The sequence below is a fragment of the Indicator indicator genome, chromosome 28, assembly GCF_027791375.1.
Source record: "Indicator indicator isolate 239-I01 chromosome 28, UM_Iind_1.1, whole genome shotgun sequence".
NCBI lineage: Eukaryota > Metazoa > Chordata > Aves > Piciformes > Indicatoridae > Indicator > Indicator indicator.
The window spans coordinates 9,821,764-9,838,213 of NC_072037.1; the positions used below are offsets into that span (position 1 = coordinate 9,821,764).

The 16,450-nt window shown below is 50.2% G+C and overlaps 1 protein-coding gene across 1 annotated transcript in view; it reads left to right on the top strand.

Moving 5' to 3' along the window:
- The window catches only part of GPSM1 (G protein signaling modulator 1), a 71,129-nt gene that overhangs the window by 37,919 nt on the left and 16,760 nt on the right, over positions 1-16,450 (top strand). The window contains exons 11-12 of the mRNA XM_054393244.1: positions 3,002-3,072; positions 6,475-6,654. Coding sequence (XP_054249219.1) covers positions 3,002-3,072; positions 6,475-6,654 — 251 coding nt within the window. The remainder of the gene's footprint in view (positions 1-3,001; positions 3,073-6,474; positions 6,655-16,450) is intronic.

A 16,450-nucleotide genomic window follows, 5' to 3' on the forward strand; every position in this document is an offset into this window, starting at 1 on the left:
TGGGGACATAGTTTGATGGTAACAGTGGTGTCAGGCTGATGGTTGGACTCAGTGATCTTAGAGGGCTTTTCCAAGCAAAACAATCCTGTGATTCTAACTCAGCTGAATGTGAAATCCACATGGTACCAGAGGAGCAGCAGCATTGAAACAAGTGAAGAAGACAAATTGTTCTGCATGCCCTAATTGCTGGGGTGGTCTCAGCTGACTGCAGATATTAAATTAAGAGAGGGGAAGGCAGCTTTCCTCAGAGCAGGGATTAATGGTTTCTGGCCAGCAGTTTTAATGTTATTGCAAATGTACAACAGCACCTGAGGATGGAGGTGTGTAATTAAGGAGTCCTTGGGCTGTTGGAAGTGCTGTGTGTTTATCTAATCAGGCACACTTGGCTTCTTTCTTGCTTTCCTGGAAGTGGCTGTTAAAAGCCGCTGTGACGCACGCTCACTTCCAGCTGCTGGCCTCACCTCTTGGGCATGGCTTTGAAACCCAAACCTACCATCTGATTAAGTGTTTGGAGGTGCTTTTTACCCCAGACCCACCTCACTGCTCCACAAGTAAGACTAGAGGTTGTTCTGGGGGAACCTGGGAGTTGTGAGCAGCTATAGCAATGTCCAGAATGTCGTCATGCGTAACTGGGAGCCACCATGCACAGCTCACCACTGCCTTCCCTCCCTGAGCTTCTGCCTGACCAATGTGGCAGCAGCCAAAAGCCTTTTGCTCATTTGGCAGTGTGGGAGAGACCTGGGACCACTCTGCCAGTGCACAGCCACCTCCTCCCTGCCAGTGTCCAGGGTTTGCTGGTGGGAGTGTGGTGGAGGGATGGGAGCTGGCTGTGGGACATTTGTATCTCCCACTGAGTTGCTACAAGACTTCAAGCTGAAGAGCTCTGGGCCCCCCCCAGCTGAAAACTGACATCACTGATGTCCTGGGGGAGTGGGGGTGGTGAGTATACAGAAGCAGGGGGGTCCTGCATAGATTGAAATGGTCTCTCTGGCAGAGTAGTAGGTTGGGGCTGCCCACCAAGAGTGGTGCAGCTCTCTCCATTTTATGGTAGGAGAGGGCTCAGGCTTGATGGCTTCAGGCTTGATGGCTGAGTGCACGTCCAGCCTGTGATAACAGATGTGTTCAGCTACCAAATAACCTCACTGGTGTGCAACAGCAGGAGCCTTTCCCATCCTGCTCACAGGAGATATGTTAGCAAACACAATACCTAGATAAGATATCTCAGTAATGATAAGCAAAGTCTGGGCTAAAACTGGAAAAAACCAAGAGTTGTGCCTGCTTTGTTGAGGGCAGCAGAGCCCCGTTTCCCTGCCTGCTCCAAAGGGACAACAGCCCTGTGTCTGAACCCTGGCCAGTGTCAGCAGCAGTCACCAGCCTCCAGAATCAAATCCTGCTGTTGCTGAGCTGCTGCCAAGCGAGCAACTGGCTCTGCAGTGCAGAAGGGGCTGGAGCTGGTTAGAAATTACAACTGCTTATCATTCCATGTTTTTCCTTGCCCTCTGTGAATTCACATCAAGGTCTGTTCTGTGCCTGTTCACCAACCTTGATGTCAGTCCCTTCTGAACTTAAAGCCTACTGATGAAGTCACCTCAAAATGAAGCTGATCTAATGTGCTTTTTGGAGCAGAGAGACAGAAGCATGCAGAAATCTTTTGCTGATTTAGGTCTTTGTGGCTTTAGTGAAGTCTCAGATGATTTGAGCTTCTCTTTGCCCCTCATGAAGCTGACTGAGATTGAACTTTTCAAAGCAGTGGTGGCAGTTCAGATGCAATTGTGGTCATATCCAAAGCCCTGACTGAGCTGAATGTGTTAGTGCAGGAATCTCTGCTACCTGGTGGCTTTTGCCATTGAATCACCCTCTCTGTTACAGTCAATCTGAAATTGGTTTGTGAGTATTGTGCCTTCTCTCTTGTTAAGTTTGTCCAGTGAGCTTCTCAGGGGCACCCTGGGTTCCAGCAGGGTTTGTGGGGGCTGCTGGAACACAAGCAATGGTGTCATTAGGAGGTGGTGGAAAACAGGAATCTCTAGGTTTGGTGAGTTTGTTGTTGCAGGAACCACACAAAGCTCAGTGGTTTCCATTCTCAGGGCTCAGCATGGGGATGGGTTTCACTTCACATGCATTTATTCACCCTCCCCCAGGATTTCCCCTGAAGCTTGGAAGTTGTCATGGGACCTTGAGTCCAAAGCTTTAAATTCTGCCCTGGTTGCTGTTGCTGGTGTGGGATGTCATGTGGTGCTCAGGCAAACTGAACCTTCAGGAGAGGTCAGGGGAGGAGAGCAGGAGGGTGAAAGGGCAGAATTTTTCCCAGACACGGTGAAGGCATCTCAGGGCCATTTGAGCTGTGTTTCACCCATTCTGTTATTGCTGGAATACTACGTTAAAGTGGATTTATGAAATCTCAAATAAATACTGAGAATGCTGCCAGATTTTGATTCCTCTGTCAGGTTCAGGGCAAGGTTTTGCTCTCCTAGAGGCTGTGACCTATGACAGTTAAAAAATATTTGCTCCTTCTCTTAGTTTTCCAGACCTTGTGACTGTAGAGAAAAGCTCAAAGCTGCATCCCAGATACATTCTTTAACTTAAAAACACGAAGATAAAGCAATAAACCCACAGCTGTATTAAACTATATTTTTGTTATGATTTTTCTCAATGCCACTCCTGTGACTTTTGTGGTTTAGAGGGAGGTTTGTAACTCCTAAATTCCAGAGCCCTAAGCTGAGATCAGGGTCACACTGTGACCCAGACACTGGTTTGATAGCAAAATCTTAACACAGCCCAAACTGCTGCTGACTCTGCTGTGATAGTGTTTTGAAAAAGACCCAAAACAAGAGAGAACAAACCCAGGTTTGAATCTCAAGGGCAGCACAGCTGCAGCATCTCATCCTTTTGACTTTGTAGTTAACAGGAGCGGAAGGTCTGCCATGGTTTGAGTTTTATCTGTGTGACATTAGTGCTGCCAGTGAGTGACACCCTCCTGATGCGAGAGTGCGTTGTTTTGCAGGAGCCAGGCCAAAGAGACTCCAAAGGAACAGCATGGACAGCTTAGACCTCCTGAAGTTCCCTTCTGAAAAGGTAAGTAAAGATGTCTGGCCTGGAAGATGAAGTATCAGTAGGAATCTGTAATGGCTTCTTGACTGGCTTCATTTGCAGGGAAGTGTGCAATTAGCAGATATCATTGGAGTCGATGGGATTAACCAAAGAGGGCTTCTAGAGAGCTTGGAGGAGAGGAACAGCTGGTCTGACTGAAAAGGCACTTCACTGAAAGCTGAAAAAGCCACTCCTGTGCTTTTGAGAAAAAGCAAGCCTGTGTTGAGAGGATAATCATTAGTGTTTTACTCACTTCAGTGGCTGGTGGCAGATCTTGGGGACTTGGACTGTGGCATTCAGCCCGAGGAGGAGCAGGGAGGTCAGGGGCAGGAGCTGGTGAATTGCAGGAAGCAGAGGGTTTTGTTCCATGGAGCTCTGAGGATTGCCTCTGCTCTGGTTTGCTGCTGGAAATGTCAGAGCCAAGCAGATCAGCGTTTTCTGTCTCCCCAGGGCAGAGGCTGTTTCTGCAGACAGCTGGGGGGCACTGAGCCTTTCCACACACATGGAGCATTCCAATTGCTCCAGAAGTCCTGTGCAGGGTGGCTGGGTCTGCCCAGCAGCAGGCACTGGTGCTGCTGTGGGTGTCAGTCATGGCCATTCCCAGAGGAGCAGGCCAGGCAGGCAGCTGTGCTCTGCTTTCTTGGAATGGCTTTGGCACAAATAATTCACATTCAGCCAGCGCTTTCCAGGCACAGCTCTGCTGAGCATCTCTGGGAATTTGCTCTGTTAGAGAAAAAACTTGCCCAGGTTTCAGGTTGGTGCAGATAGGTCAAGGGGAAACAACCTCAGCTTTGCAAAACCATCTGGGAGCCCAAACATCCCAGTAAGCACTGGGAAGGCCAGACAAAAGCTCTTACCTGGATTAACCTTTGGGAGTTCAATGCTAACCACACTTCTGTAGTTGTATTCATTCTCCCAACTGTTCACTGGGCATTTTGTCTCCTGCCCACTTTAACCAGTGCAACTCCAACTCTGGGGTGTTGCTGGCAGGACAGCAGTGCCCAGTGTCAGGGAGAGATTCCGTGTGTGCCCTCCTTGGAGCAGCGTGGCCCAGAGCATGCTGGCAGGGGGAGTTTTGCTGATGGGTTGTTTTCTGCTGATGCCATGCATGTTGTTAATGCTGTGTTGGGTTCCTCCTCTTGGCTGTAACAGCTGAGCCTCGTTCAGCAGTTCAGGCAGGGTTCAGGGATTTTATGGGGAGCTCTGGAGTAAGCAGGAGCTCTGGGTAGTCTGTAACCACGGAGTTACACATGAGGGGTCCTGTTCCCCCTGCAGTGGTCCTCTGGGGTGTGTGTGAGGTCAGCTCTCCTTGAGAGTGTTTTGGATGCAATTCCCCTTCCTATTCCTTGCTGCAGCTCCTAGGGAGAGGTAATTACAGCCCAGGGTGAGGGTTGTTTGCTTCAAGCTTCCTATGGTGAGGGTGATAAGATTGTAGAGAATAAATCAGTGGAGCAAGCTGTGATCTCTCTAGCACTCTCTCATTATCTTTTCATCCTCTCTGCCCATCTCCTCTGCCAGAGACAGCCTTCAAAGTCACCAGGGACCTCTGTTAGCACACAGGCAGGGGCTCTTGTCTGCACCAAGTTGTGTGTCTGGGCAGAGCATAACTGCAGGGCACTCTTGTGTTGGCTCTGGGCACCCCAGTAGATGCCAGGAATGCTGTTTCCCTGACCATCCTGCTCTCCTCAGCCTGCTCCTTACTCCTTGTTTTGAGCTTCTCTCGTTGTAGCTCCCCGTCATTGGGTCTTGTTTTTTTTCCTCTCTGCCAAGCTGCAAATCTCTTTATGGTGTGCTGCTTGTTACCCTGCAGCTGCTGACATGCCATAATTGAGTCATCTATTCTTTTTGTCATGATCTGAACAGTTTGAAGCCTCTAACCAAGGCAGTTTCTTTCCGGTTGTGAAATCCACTTTTGTGACATCTTTCCAAAACATGGATGCTGGCCTGGCTGTGGTTGATCTCATCCTAGGGAAATTAATCTCCTCTTAGTTCTTCTGACTATTCCTGCTTGTATTGCAGGGAAAGGAGCAGCCTTGTCCTTGGCTTTCTGCTGCATGTGCCCCACAATCCCAACCTCATGGGCTCTTAGGTCACCTCCTGAGCTGTGCTCGAGCATCGTTTCACCTGCATGCAGTTGCTGCAGTGAGGACACCCTGGGGAGTCTCCTCAGTGTTTTATGTCTGATAAAAGGATGATTTGCAGCTCAGAAACGCTTCTCTGGACAGAGAAGTGTTCATTATATACATCTCTTGGGAAGGGGTGAGAGTGGAGGAGCCAGGCATGGGGCAGGGTCTGGAAAAGCCAAGTGAGGAGCTGCAGTGAGAAGAGACAATGCCTAGGGTTCAGGAGATGTGATCTTTGCCACTCAGCTTCCCCATGTGTTACACAGGGGTGATAGTCCTGTGTTTTGTGTAGCCATGGGAGCACTGAGCACAGGCATTTCAGAGAGCAGAAGAGGAAAGCAGTGAGAGAGCAGAAGACTGTAATCATCTGTTGTAGTCACTTTACCCTGCAGTCCCCATGTGCTTCTGGCAGCTTGAGGGCTGGCCAGAGAGCTGAATGGGGCTCCAACCATTCATGTTGCTATGATTCTATGTTGATGTGGCTTGTAGGAAACGGTTAGGTCAGAGACACTTAGGGAGGCAGTGCTCCATCTGTGCTGCGACTCAAATCCTAGAGGTGGAAAATGCTGTGGAGCATCTGACGTCCCTGGAGGTGTTTAACAGATGCAGAGGGGATGTGGTTTTCCACCAAAGTTGGTAGAATTAGGTAATGATTGGACTTGATGATCTTAAAGATCTTTTCTAACCAAAATGATTCTGTAATTCTCTGATTTTTATAGCTGTGTTCCCTGGGGCATGGTTGGGCTCTCCCTGATTTTGGTGTGGGCTGCTCCACAGCCAGGCACTAGGAAGAAGTGAAGATAGAGCAAGTGGAAGGATTTGTGCCAAGAGTTTGGTATCCTGGGCAAGATGAGCTTGTCATGATGATTGGAAGAAGTTTTTATGAGTCAGGAAGCACTAGCAGCAGTGCCTGCCTCTGGACCTTTCATCCAGTGCTTGTAAATAAACCAACCATGTCTCTACCTCCATACCTGGCTTTCCTAAGAGGATGCTACTTCTCCCTGACTTCTCCCCATGGAGAAGTGAACTGCTGTGTGCTGTTGGGGCGATGCTGCTTTCTTCACTGACTAAATTCACACACTGGGGAGTTAGACAAAATGTCCTTATTCAACCCCACACATGATAAGTAGCAACTCACACCATCTAAACTCCACGTTAGCTTCCTCCTTCTGTGTGTCTCCTGTTTGGTGGAAGCTTGCCAACAGATCTCTGTGTAAACTTGTGGCAGGCAATTTGTGCAATGACTCTTTCTTGCTTTCCCAAGGACCAGAACGGGGACAGCCACCATGTGGGAGACCTGAAGATCTCGGGGAAGGAGTTCTTGTCATTACCTGTGAGGTCAAAGAAATACCAGGAGCACCAATCCAGTGCAGAGAGAAGGAACCAGGGGTCCAGTACATCACCACTGGACACCAGTGAAGTCCAAGTCCAGGTGTCACAGTCGGTAGGAAGATGATTTTTTTTTTTTTTCCTCCAGTACTGTTCTGGGAGTTTCTTACAGCGTGTAGGAAACTTGCATCTTACCTCATTTCTGACCTGGTGTGGGGGTGGCAGTGCAAAACAGAGCCTGCACTTAGCTCTGCTGTTGAGTGTTTAGGCAACTGCAGGCAAATCATTTTGCCTTTTTGAGCCTCAGCATCACCATCCATTTAACAGAGCTGTGGTACCAGCCTCCGTCATCAACTGGTTTGTGAGAGCTTGGTATTCACTGGCAGTAATTGGAACCTTCCATAGGGGGGCAGGAGCCTAGACCTGAACTTTCCTGGTGTTGGGACTGTCAGGATGTGATGCCCTGAATTCCATAAGAACACAGCAATTTAGAGCCCTTGCTATGTGGGACATGAACTGATCAGCCTCCCAGTTTCATGAGCAGTGGGCTCCTTGCCCTCAACAAGCAGAGCCCTTTTCAGGCTTTCGATGAGCAACCAAAAACACTGGTTGCTTTTGCCAAATCTCCTGAGACATTAGGTCCTGTGTCCTCACATCCTGATCCTTGATAAGTCTCCAGAGTGGCAATATGCAGAGTGGTGACTGCATTGATCAGTCATTAGGCAAAGATGATAGAAAATAATTGTCTAGGAGCTTCTCTTTGGAAGGAAGTCAGGTGGAGCTTGCTTCCTAAAAAGCAGAAGCTGGCAAGAGAAGGTGTCTTTGATGTCAGTGATTTACTGGCATGCAGCAAGCCACACTGGGTGTTGAAGAGCTCTGACTCAGTCTGTGCTTGGCTTGCCAGAAGGTGGTGGAGCTGCATGTCCTGGAAAGCTCACCAGGTGCCTTTTTGATGTCTTTAGCCTGAACAACTGAGCTGTTTCTTAGGCTCTTATCTTCCGGTGGCGTTCGTGTTTGTTGTGACAGGCAGCAAGTACAACGTTCTGGGGAGGCTTCCTGCAGCTGTGTTGGTTTTGTTCTCAGTCCTGGAGACAGGGATCACACCCACAATGGACGGCATGTTTCTGGATCATGGGAGGGGGCTTGGAGGTACTTGAACTCAGGGCTCTCAAGTGAGAAGCCCCAAGTCCTCAGCTCATTGTTGCCAGGAGATGTGGAGCACAGCAGCAAAGATGTAATGATCACACGAGTGTTTGAAAGTGTTTGGGCTTTGCCTTTCTACTCAGGCTGTAGCACAGAGTCACACTCCTGTGCTCATGCAGTGATCCCAGATGGGATAAATCCAAGCCAGGATAGACAGGCCTGGTTTTTCTTGTCATTCAAGAAGAGCCAAATGAAATATTTTTCATGATGGGTAAGAAAGGGTCAGAGCTGCAGAGCTTGTGATGAAGCCTGCCTGTGGAGGGCTGCTTGAAAGTGTTTCTAGCACTGAGTCCTTTGTTCCTGGTCTGTGGATCACAGAGGGGAACATATCCCACTGTACCTGTGTGCATGTGTGCACATACACATTGCTTTTGGACCCCAGACATTCCTGATTCTCAGTTCTCTGACCACTGGAGACAGGATCTCTACACCGGTTGGGTTGTTTTTTTCAGCTTCTCTGAGCTCATTCTTCATTCCCAGCAGTGCTCATGGAAATGCTCTAACAGGAAAAGCATTTCCTACTGCTCACCGGTGCAAACATGATCATTGAGAAGGAAAACAAAGCTCATCTGAGCCAGAAAGGAGACAGCAGCACAGGGGCATCCAAGGCAAGACAAAACCAGAAAGAAAAAAAAAAATAAAGGCACAATTCTGCCAAAAATAGCTTTGTATTTTTAGATTGGACATTCAGCCAGAAACCAAACCAAAGTCATGCTCCATCAAGAGCAAGGCAAAAAGCATTCTTCAGGAGTGTAGCTCTGAGCACACAGGCTGTGTCTAAGAAAAGGCCCCCTGGGACACTGGCAGTCACCAGTGGCCTTGTGACAGTACACGTGGGGATTTGGTTCATGTCCATGAAGGAACAAGTGAAGACATGGACATGGATTCTCCAGCCACAGGAGGTGCTTTCAGACACATGAGCTTCCTGCTCTTCCTGACTCTGGTGGAAGCTTGTGAGCAGGTGAAAGACATACTGCTGCTCCTACCCTGCAGGGGACCCAGCAGCAGGGACATAACATTCAAGGTCAGATTTGATGGGGTCCTGAGCAACCTGACCTATCTGGAGATGTCCCTGCTGCTGGAGACGTCCAGGTGTTGGACAAGATGACCTTCAAGGGTTCCTTTCAACCCAGTGCATTCTGAGATTCTGTGACACAAAGCCCAGGGTTTGCTCTTGTAGTGGGGCGTGTCTTGGGTCCTACCTGACTGCTGCAGTCTGATTCTTTCACCAGCTCTTCTCCCAAGACTTCTTCCCTGTGTGCCCTGACTTTGCTCTCTGTGTGTGTTATCTCCCTGCTTGCTTTGGATTTCTGAGCCCCAAAAATCCATTTTTAGTTCAGTTCCCAGCACGTCTGGTGCATGTGGTAGTGAAGCAGTGTAGGGTGAATTCAGCAGGAGCAGTATCTGGGGAAAAAAAAAAACATATCTTCCTCCTTGGAGACCCTGAACACATCCTGGTTTATCCTGAGTGAGAATGGATCAGTGCACTCAGCAGTGCCTGTGGCTCGAGGAGAAGGGCAACTGCCTGTCTTAGGTTTGAGGAATGTCCCTTATTTGGTGTCTAATGGCCCAGAGACCATAGCCCATAAAAATGACAGTGACAAGTGTTTTATTGAGTTGTTCTTCAGGCCAGCAGCTTGAGAGTTCTGGAGCATGATGAGGTCTTTGTAGGAAGATGCTCTCTGAATGGCAGAGGGCAGTTTGCTTGGCAAACACCAAAGCCTCCCAGCACTGAATCCTGCCATCCTTCTTTGCCAAGGAGGCCACAGCTCTCAACTAGGTTTTGCCCTGGCCAATGCACCCAGAAAGTGAAGGTAGGTGTATTTATATCTCCTTTCCTAAGATTTTTCTGAAACACCCCCAGAAATCCAGGAGGTTCCCAAAAGCTGGAGAAGTTCAGGAGACATCTGCCATTCTGCCCTGATCCCTGCAGTGCCTGGCAGTGCTGCATGCATGCTGTTTGTCCAGGCATAGCAGTGAATGGTCCAACACCCCTCTTGCAGGCAGCAGAGCCTCGCCAGCAAATGGCTTCTGCCAGCTGGGCGTCTTCAGACCATGCCACATCACACAGGAAATGTCCTCCAGAAAGGTCACTTTTGCCAGGAGAACATTTCTGCAGGGTGTGCTGGAGGACAAGGCTGGGTCACTGTAGGTGAATTTTGGTTTCTGTTGGTGCTCCCAGCTGACAGGCAGGGCAGCCTGACTTGGTAGCATAGGTCAGAGCTCAGAACATTTAAAGTTAAAGTCACCTTGCAGGTGCTTGCCAGAAGCAAAGCAACCTCTTGCCTTGTGCTCTGTGGCTGTCCCCATCTGTCAGGGAGCTACCAGGGCCTGGTTGGTGTGTGGGTGGGAGTGTGGGTGGGCTTTTCTGACAAGCTGTAGTTCCCAGCCATATGGGACCTCTTCAATCAAATGTAGCAAGCCCCAGCCGAGGTGGAAGAGAAGCTTTCCCTGGTCAGGCTGTGCAGACAAGAATCCCCCCAGATTCCTCATCTTGTGAGTGCTCAAAGCAAAGCTTCTCTTTAATCCCTCAGTGAACAGCAAGCCCTTAATTAGAGGGGAGCTCTTCTGTTGATTCAAGGTGCTTTTATGGGATGCCACAATACCTGCTGTGTCCCATCAGAAGCTGTGAGCTCAGACTGCACACTCAGTCCCATGTCTCCCATGTGCTGCCCTACCATGGTCATCTCACAGAGGGGAACCAAGGCTGTGAGCAGGGATGCCCTGGGAAAAAACCTCATCCCAGGACTCTCAGGGCCCAAGCTGAGTGGTGTAATCTATGGGCAAGTCCTGCTGTCAACACAGCTCCTGACCTCCTTCCAAAGGGACAGAGAGGTCCTGCAGGTGAGGTGCCTGAGTCAGGTGTCCTGGGTTTGCTGCTGCCCATCTCTGCCACTGCCTGCCTCTGGTCTGCCTCCCTCTTCCCCACCCCTGTGATGGGGCAATGCTGTTCCTGCCTGCCCTGGGGAGGTTACAGAGGCGTGATGATGGCTGTAAAGTTGTTTGAGCTTTGGATGGCAGGAGCTGTGGTGGTGTTATTAGCATTGGTGATGATGATGCTAATTACTGAGCTGCTGGGAAACTCCCCATGGGAGGAGGCGGAGAGGGGAGGAGAGGCAGGGAAAAGCCAGGGGATGGAGAGCTTGGGGATGGAGAGGAGTCTGTCCCTGCTGGCAGGTCCTGGGAGAAGGGCTCAGCCTGTGGCAAAGCCGTGGGGATGCTGGGATGGATAGGAGAAGCCATGGCCCAGGTGCTGCATAAGGTAGGAGAACATAGCAGGGCCCACGGCAGGTCCCTCTGTGTGGCTTAGACCTTCCTGCCACCACTGTGCAAGGTGCTGGTGCTGCACATGATGGAGAGCTCATGCCTGAGGGTCCTGAGCTGGGCTTCTTTACCCCTTCCATGGCCTTGTGAGGTGGGGGAATTTCCTAGTCATGGCTGGTGGTTGCTGGGAGGAGAAGGACCAGCATTGCCTGGGTCTGGGGAATGGGTGAGGACAGGGTGCTCCTCACCTTTGAGGTCAGGTCTGGAGCTCCCATGGGAATAGTCAGGGCTGTAAGAGCAAAGGTGGGTTCAGTCTGGAGAAGCTGATGAGGGTGGGTTGTGTTTGGTCATGTTTTCTCCCTGTTGTAGCAGAGCCCTGAGCAGAAGTAGCCATGTTAGTGTTCATTCCCTGTGCCTGCAGTTGTGGGTGGCCAGACCTGAGTGCTCCCTGGGACTCAGGCACCACACACCACCTGAGTTTCCTATCTTTTAAAAGTAACATCAAAGCAGAAGGGTTTGTACCACATAAAGCTTGCAAGACATCAAAGGCTTGCTCGTAAATTAAACCCCTCTGCTCTGCTGTGAAGGTCATAATGCTCCAGCTCTTGATGGACTTGGTAATGGCTGTATTTTAGAGGGGTGGGAGTTTTCTAACACTTCACAAATAGCAGAGGTTGTGTGTCTCTCACTCACCTCTCTGAGATCACAACCACTGTGCAAAACAAGCAGAGGATCCATGGAAGAAAGGGGCTGAATATTCCTGTAGAAACTGCCTGGGAAGGGGCTGGAGTCCTGCCCCAATTCTGGGCTTTGCATTTAAGCTCAACACTGAGCTAAAGTCTCTGAGGTCCAGGGGACTGTGCACATGCCAGTCCCAATTGAAGGACTAAAGCTCTTTGTTGAGTCAAGGTCTAACAGGTAGAGCAAAAACCATGGAAAGAGGTAAGATCAAACCAGGCTGAGGAACCTGGAGAAGATATGGCTTAGGAGAGACCTTGTTCCCATGCACCAGGACATAAAGGGTGGCTACCAGGGGGATGGAGGCTCCCTTTTTACAGGGAGTCCCATGGAGAAGAGAAGGGGTGATGGGGACAAGTTACTGCTGGGGAGATTCCCATTGGAATCCAGAAGAAAACTTCTCCCCGTGAGAACACCTGGACTTTGGAATCATCTCCCAAGGGATCCCCCTACATGGGGCAGTTTTAAGACTCAGCTTGCCAGGGTGCTGGGCCAGCTCATTTCAGCTGCACTATTGCCTAGGAATGTTGAGCCAGATGATCCTTGGGGTCTCTTCCAACCTGGCATTCTGTGATCCCTGCTCTAGAAATGGTCCTCTTCATCTGGACTCTCCTCTTGCCAGGGGAATGTATCAGCTTGAGGGAGAACTTCCTCACTTTTCAGACCTGTCCTCAGCAAAGACCATTTATAGTTAAGAGAAAGAGGAGCTGTGTTTGATGGCAGTGATGACTTGCAGAGATGAGTTGCTGCTGCATTTGGACACTGAAGGATTTGCAAGCATGCTGCATCACCAAATATTCCCTCGGATAAATATTTTTATGAGACCTTTTTGTGATTACAGTGTGAAGCAACTACAAAGCCAGAAGCAGGTTGCCAGAGCTCTTCTGATGGATTTTTCTCCCCTGATTTCCTGGGAGATTGTCAGGTTGCAGGGGCAATGCACAGAGCAGATGCTCCTGGTTGACCCTGTGTTGAGAGAGCTCAGCTCCTGGTGTCACTGGGCAGGGAGCAGAGCTGGAGGGCATTGTGGCATCCATGGCAGAGCTGAGCAGGGAGGTCCTGCATGTCCCTGCTGGGGTTGTCCAGTGTTGTCCAGGCAGTGCTAAGATGTCAGTCAGATGCCAGTCAGATGCCCCCATCCATCCCCTGTGAATTCCCTGTGGAGTCTGGAATTGCCCAGAGGGATACTGGGGTGCAGGGATTGGACACAGCCTAGGGGGCTTGCCCCAGACACTTGAGCTCTGCCCCTAAAGCATCTTTTCTCTGTTTGAGAGAAGATTAAACTGATGCTTCCTTGCAGCCTCTCGGGAGCTTAAACACGAGGGACTGCACCAAGCAGCCCTTGCTGCTCTGCTTGTGCACTTCCCCTCTCTTGTAAGCTGAGGTAGCCTCTGTCTCACTGCTCTGTAAACTCCTGCAATGCAAGGGCAGTGCAAACTCACACCCTCCCTTATCCCACAGCCTTGATGTTTTGTTTGACTACAAGGCTGTAATTATGCCATTATCATTGGTCAGACTTTCTGGAGTAAACATGCTCCAAGAATTTCAGAGGGGGATGGAGAGGCAGGGAGAGGGAAGGAGCCTGCTGCTAAATTTAAGCCTGTTCTTATGACACCTGGAGGCTGCTGTGCTGCTGTCAGCTCTGGAAGGGAGCAGGTAAACACTGAGCCATGGCTCATTCTATATCTTCTTCTTTTGTGGGACCTTCAGTAGAGCTTTGGGCAGATGCAGACTTGGGAGAGAGGCTGCACTGAGAGATTTCCTAGCTGGAGGCAGGATGTGCCTGCAAACTTTCCTGAGGGCTGGAGTGTGGCAGATTTTGGGAAGCTCTTCCAGGGATTTGGACTGCTTGGAGAAGCTTGCAGTGACCTGGCTGCCTCCCTCCCTCCCTATGGTCACCTGAAACTGTCTGACCTTTCTTTCCATATGTCTGTATGAGTCTTTTTGTGAAGCTCTAGAGCTTTTCTTTTCTTCAGTCCCTGGTCTCTGGCTCAGGTGGGCTGGTTGCACAGATGCTGTGTGGGCCAGGAGAGATTTGAAAACACTCTCCCAAATCTAGAGGTGCAGCACAGACCAGAGAGCCAAGACTCTGAGTTTTGCAGAGCAGAGCCCTGCTTCTCACTGGGACTTTGGTGTGGGCATGGGAGGCAGGGAATGGAATGGGTAGAGAGAGAAAATCTCTGCAAAGTGACTGCACAGGGGTGGTGGGGGATGGCAGCAGCATTTTCTTGCACTGCCTCTGCTGCATTCATTGCCTCAGAGGTAAATTAGCAGTTTCTTCCTTAAATACTAACAGCTGCCAGGTAATGAATTCCCCCTCTCTGTTTTATAATGGCACTAAAATTGGGATTTGCCTTGCTTTCTCTGTAATTATCCAATGAGGGTGTGTGAGGGAGAGGGAGGCAGGCAGAGCTGGGTCTTGCAGGCTCTGCTGCAGGGAGTGTCATGCCTGAGGGACCAAATCCAGGCACGACCCTTCCCCAAGGCAGCTCTGCTCTCTGAGGCTGGGGGTGCACTGGCAGCTCAGTGAGGCTTTGGGGCTTCCCATCCTTCATTAAGTTACCTTTTTTTTTTTTTTCCTCATGCAGAGGGATGGATTTGAGAGGTAGGCTAGATACACACTAGGATTACCTGCCAGGCTCCTTAGCATCCCAGGGAGGAGAAGCTGGTCCTGGTGAGGTGTGGTTGGGAGGGTGCCTGGGGAGGGAGCATCCCCTGCAGGGAGAGGTGAGGCAGGAGATCTCCTGATCCTTCAGGATGTTGGGTGGAAGGATGCACTCACCTCTCTCTGGACACCCCACCTCCTCTCTGGGGATGGTACCTGTATGGCTGAGAACTCTCTGACTTGAGATTTGGTTTTGTGAGAGACCAGCTGCCAAGGAGCTGTGCATGGCTCCCTGCACTCTGCACCACACCAGTCTAAGGCTTTTCTTCTGAACCCTCTGCCCTGCTTATCTGGGTGGCCAGAGGAGGCTGTCTTAAAATCAGCCCTGCAGGGTCCAAGATGGGAGTCCAGGAGTCTGCCTTGCATGTCTTGAGTGCAGTGTAGATGGCTGCTTGGCTTGACCTGAGAAGCAGCAATCACCTCCTCCACCCACAGCTCTGGTTTATGAGGCAGATACAAGCACTGGCTGCTTTAACCACCCTTCACAGCCAGGCTCTGGGGTCTTTTTAGCACTGAGGAGACTCTCAGTTGGTGCTGTGAATAGTTTTGACATTTCTTAATTTAAGCCAGAAAAAGGCCAGACTGTGGTCTCTGGGTCACATGTCAGTATTTGACCCTTTTGGGTGCTGAAGCAGGAGAAATGGCCCCTATGAGGTGTGCTGTGCTGGACAGGTGCTAAGTGTTCTCTCCCCCATGTGCTGCAGATGATATGGAGGACAAAAGCTAAGCAGGAAAGAGAACTGGTCACCACTTGAGAGGCAGGTAACTCCCACTTGCTCTGTGGGACAGGAGTGATGTTGGCAGGGCAGGTGGTGTCTGTGTGGGTCACAGTGTGACCTTTATCTGGGGCATGGTGGGTTGAGGACTGCTTGCTCAGGGCTGGTCCCAGAGCTGCCCTTGCAATGCCCTGCCCATATTTTGCTCTAAACAGAAGCAAGGCAGAGGTATCACTGCCTCTGTGCCTTGGTGTCACCCTCAGGCCTTGTCCTTAGTGTGAGACCTTTCAGTGCTGAAGGTCCCAGAGATAAAGATGAATTCCTTATCTTCCTGTCTTTGGGATGTTCTTGTTGGTGGTACCCCCCCTCCCTGCTTCTTCCCACTCTGTGTGCCTCTTGTTTCTTCTCCTCCCAGACTGAGGTCAGGTTGTGAATCCAAGCTGAGGAGAGAAGATAGGAGACAGGATTTAACACAAGCCTGTGCTTGTACATCAGCCACAGGCAGTGAAAAGGGAGGGACTGGCTGCCCCATGTGCAAGCCCTCAGCTGTGCAGAAGTTACACCAAGGACCTCCAAGGTCTGGTTGTTTCTTACATCCATTGGGCTGAGGATCAAGGGGAGCATGTGGGAGCTCACCTGAGACCCCCATACTGCATCCATACCTGGCTGAGTGTGGAGGCCACCTCTGGAGCTAGGAAACTCAAACTAGGAAACAGCCTCTTACAGAGGAACCTCCACTGTGGGACATGGTTTGGTGGGCATGGTGGTGTTGGGTTGGTGGCTGGACTAGATGATTTTAGAGGTCTTTTCCAACCTCAAGGATTCTATAATTCTGTGATGCTAGGAAGGAGGTAAAAACTGAAGTGGTTGTCCAAGGTTCCCCAGCAGGCCCTTGTGTTGGAGCTGGAGATCTCCAGAACCAGCTAGTCCAGTGATCCAGGCTGGAGCTGACTAACCAAGCTCCCAAAATACATTCTCCTTCCCCTGACTCATTGTAGCTGAGTTTTCAGTTACTGGCACTTTGAAGCCATAATTGAGGTCTGCTTTCCTCCTTGCACAGCCTTTCTCCCAGCAAATTGTCAGGCAGTAAGTGGTATGAGGCAGTAAAAGAGATGTTAACACTCCCCATTTCCTAGAAACTGTCACTTTAAAGAGAACAAGGCTAAAACAGAGGGATGAAAGCAAGCCAGACCCCGAGCAATGAAACTCTAAATGTTTGACTTTTCTCAAAACCTGGAACTCTTCATGTGTTTGGAGGGTTTCTGTCAGGCCTGGGGCACTTTGTACGTTCACAATTCCGGCTCCTCCTCTGTGATTAACAGCAC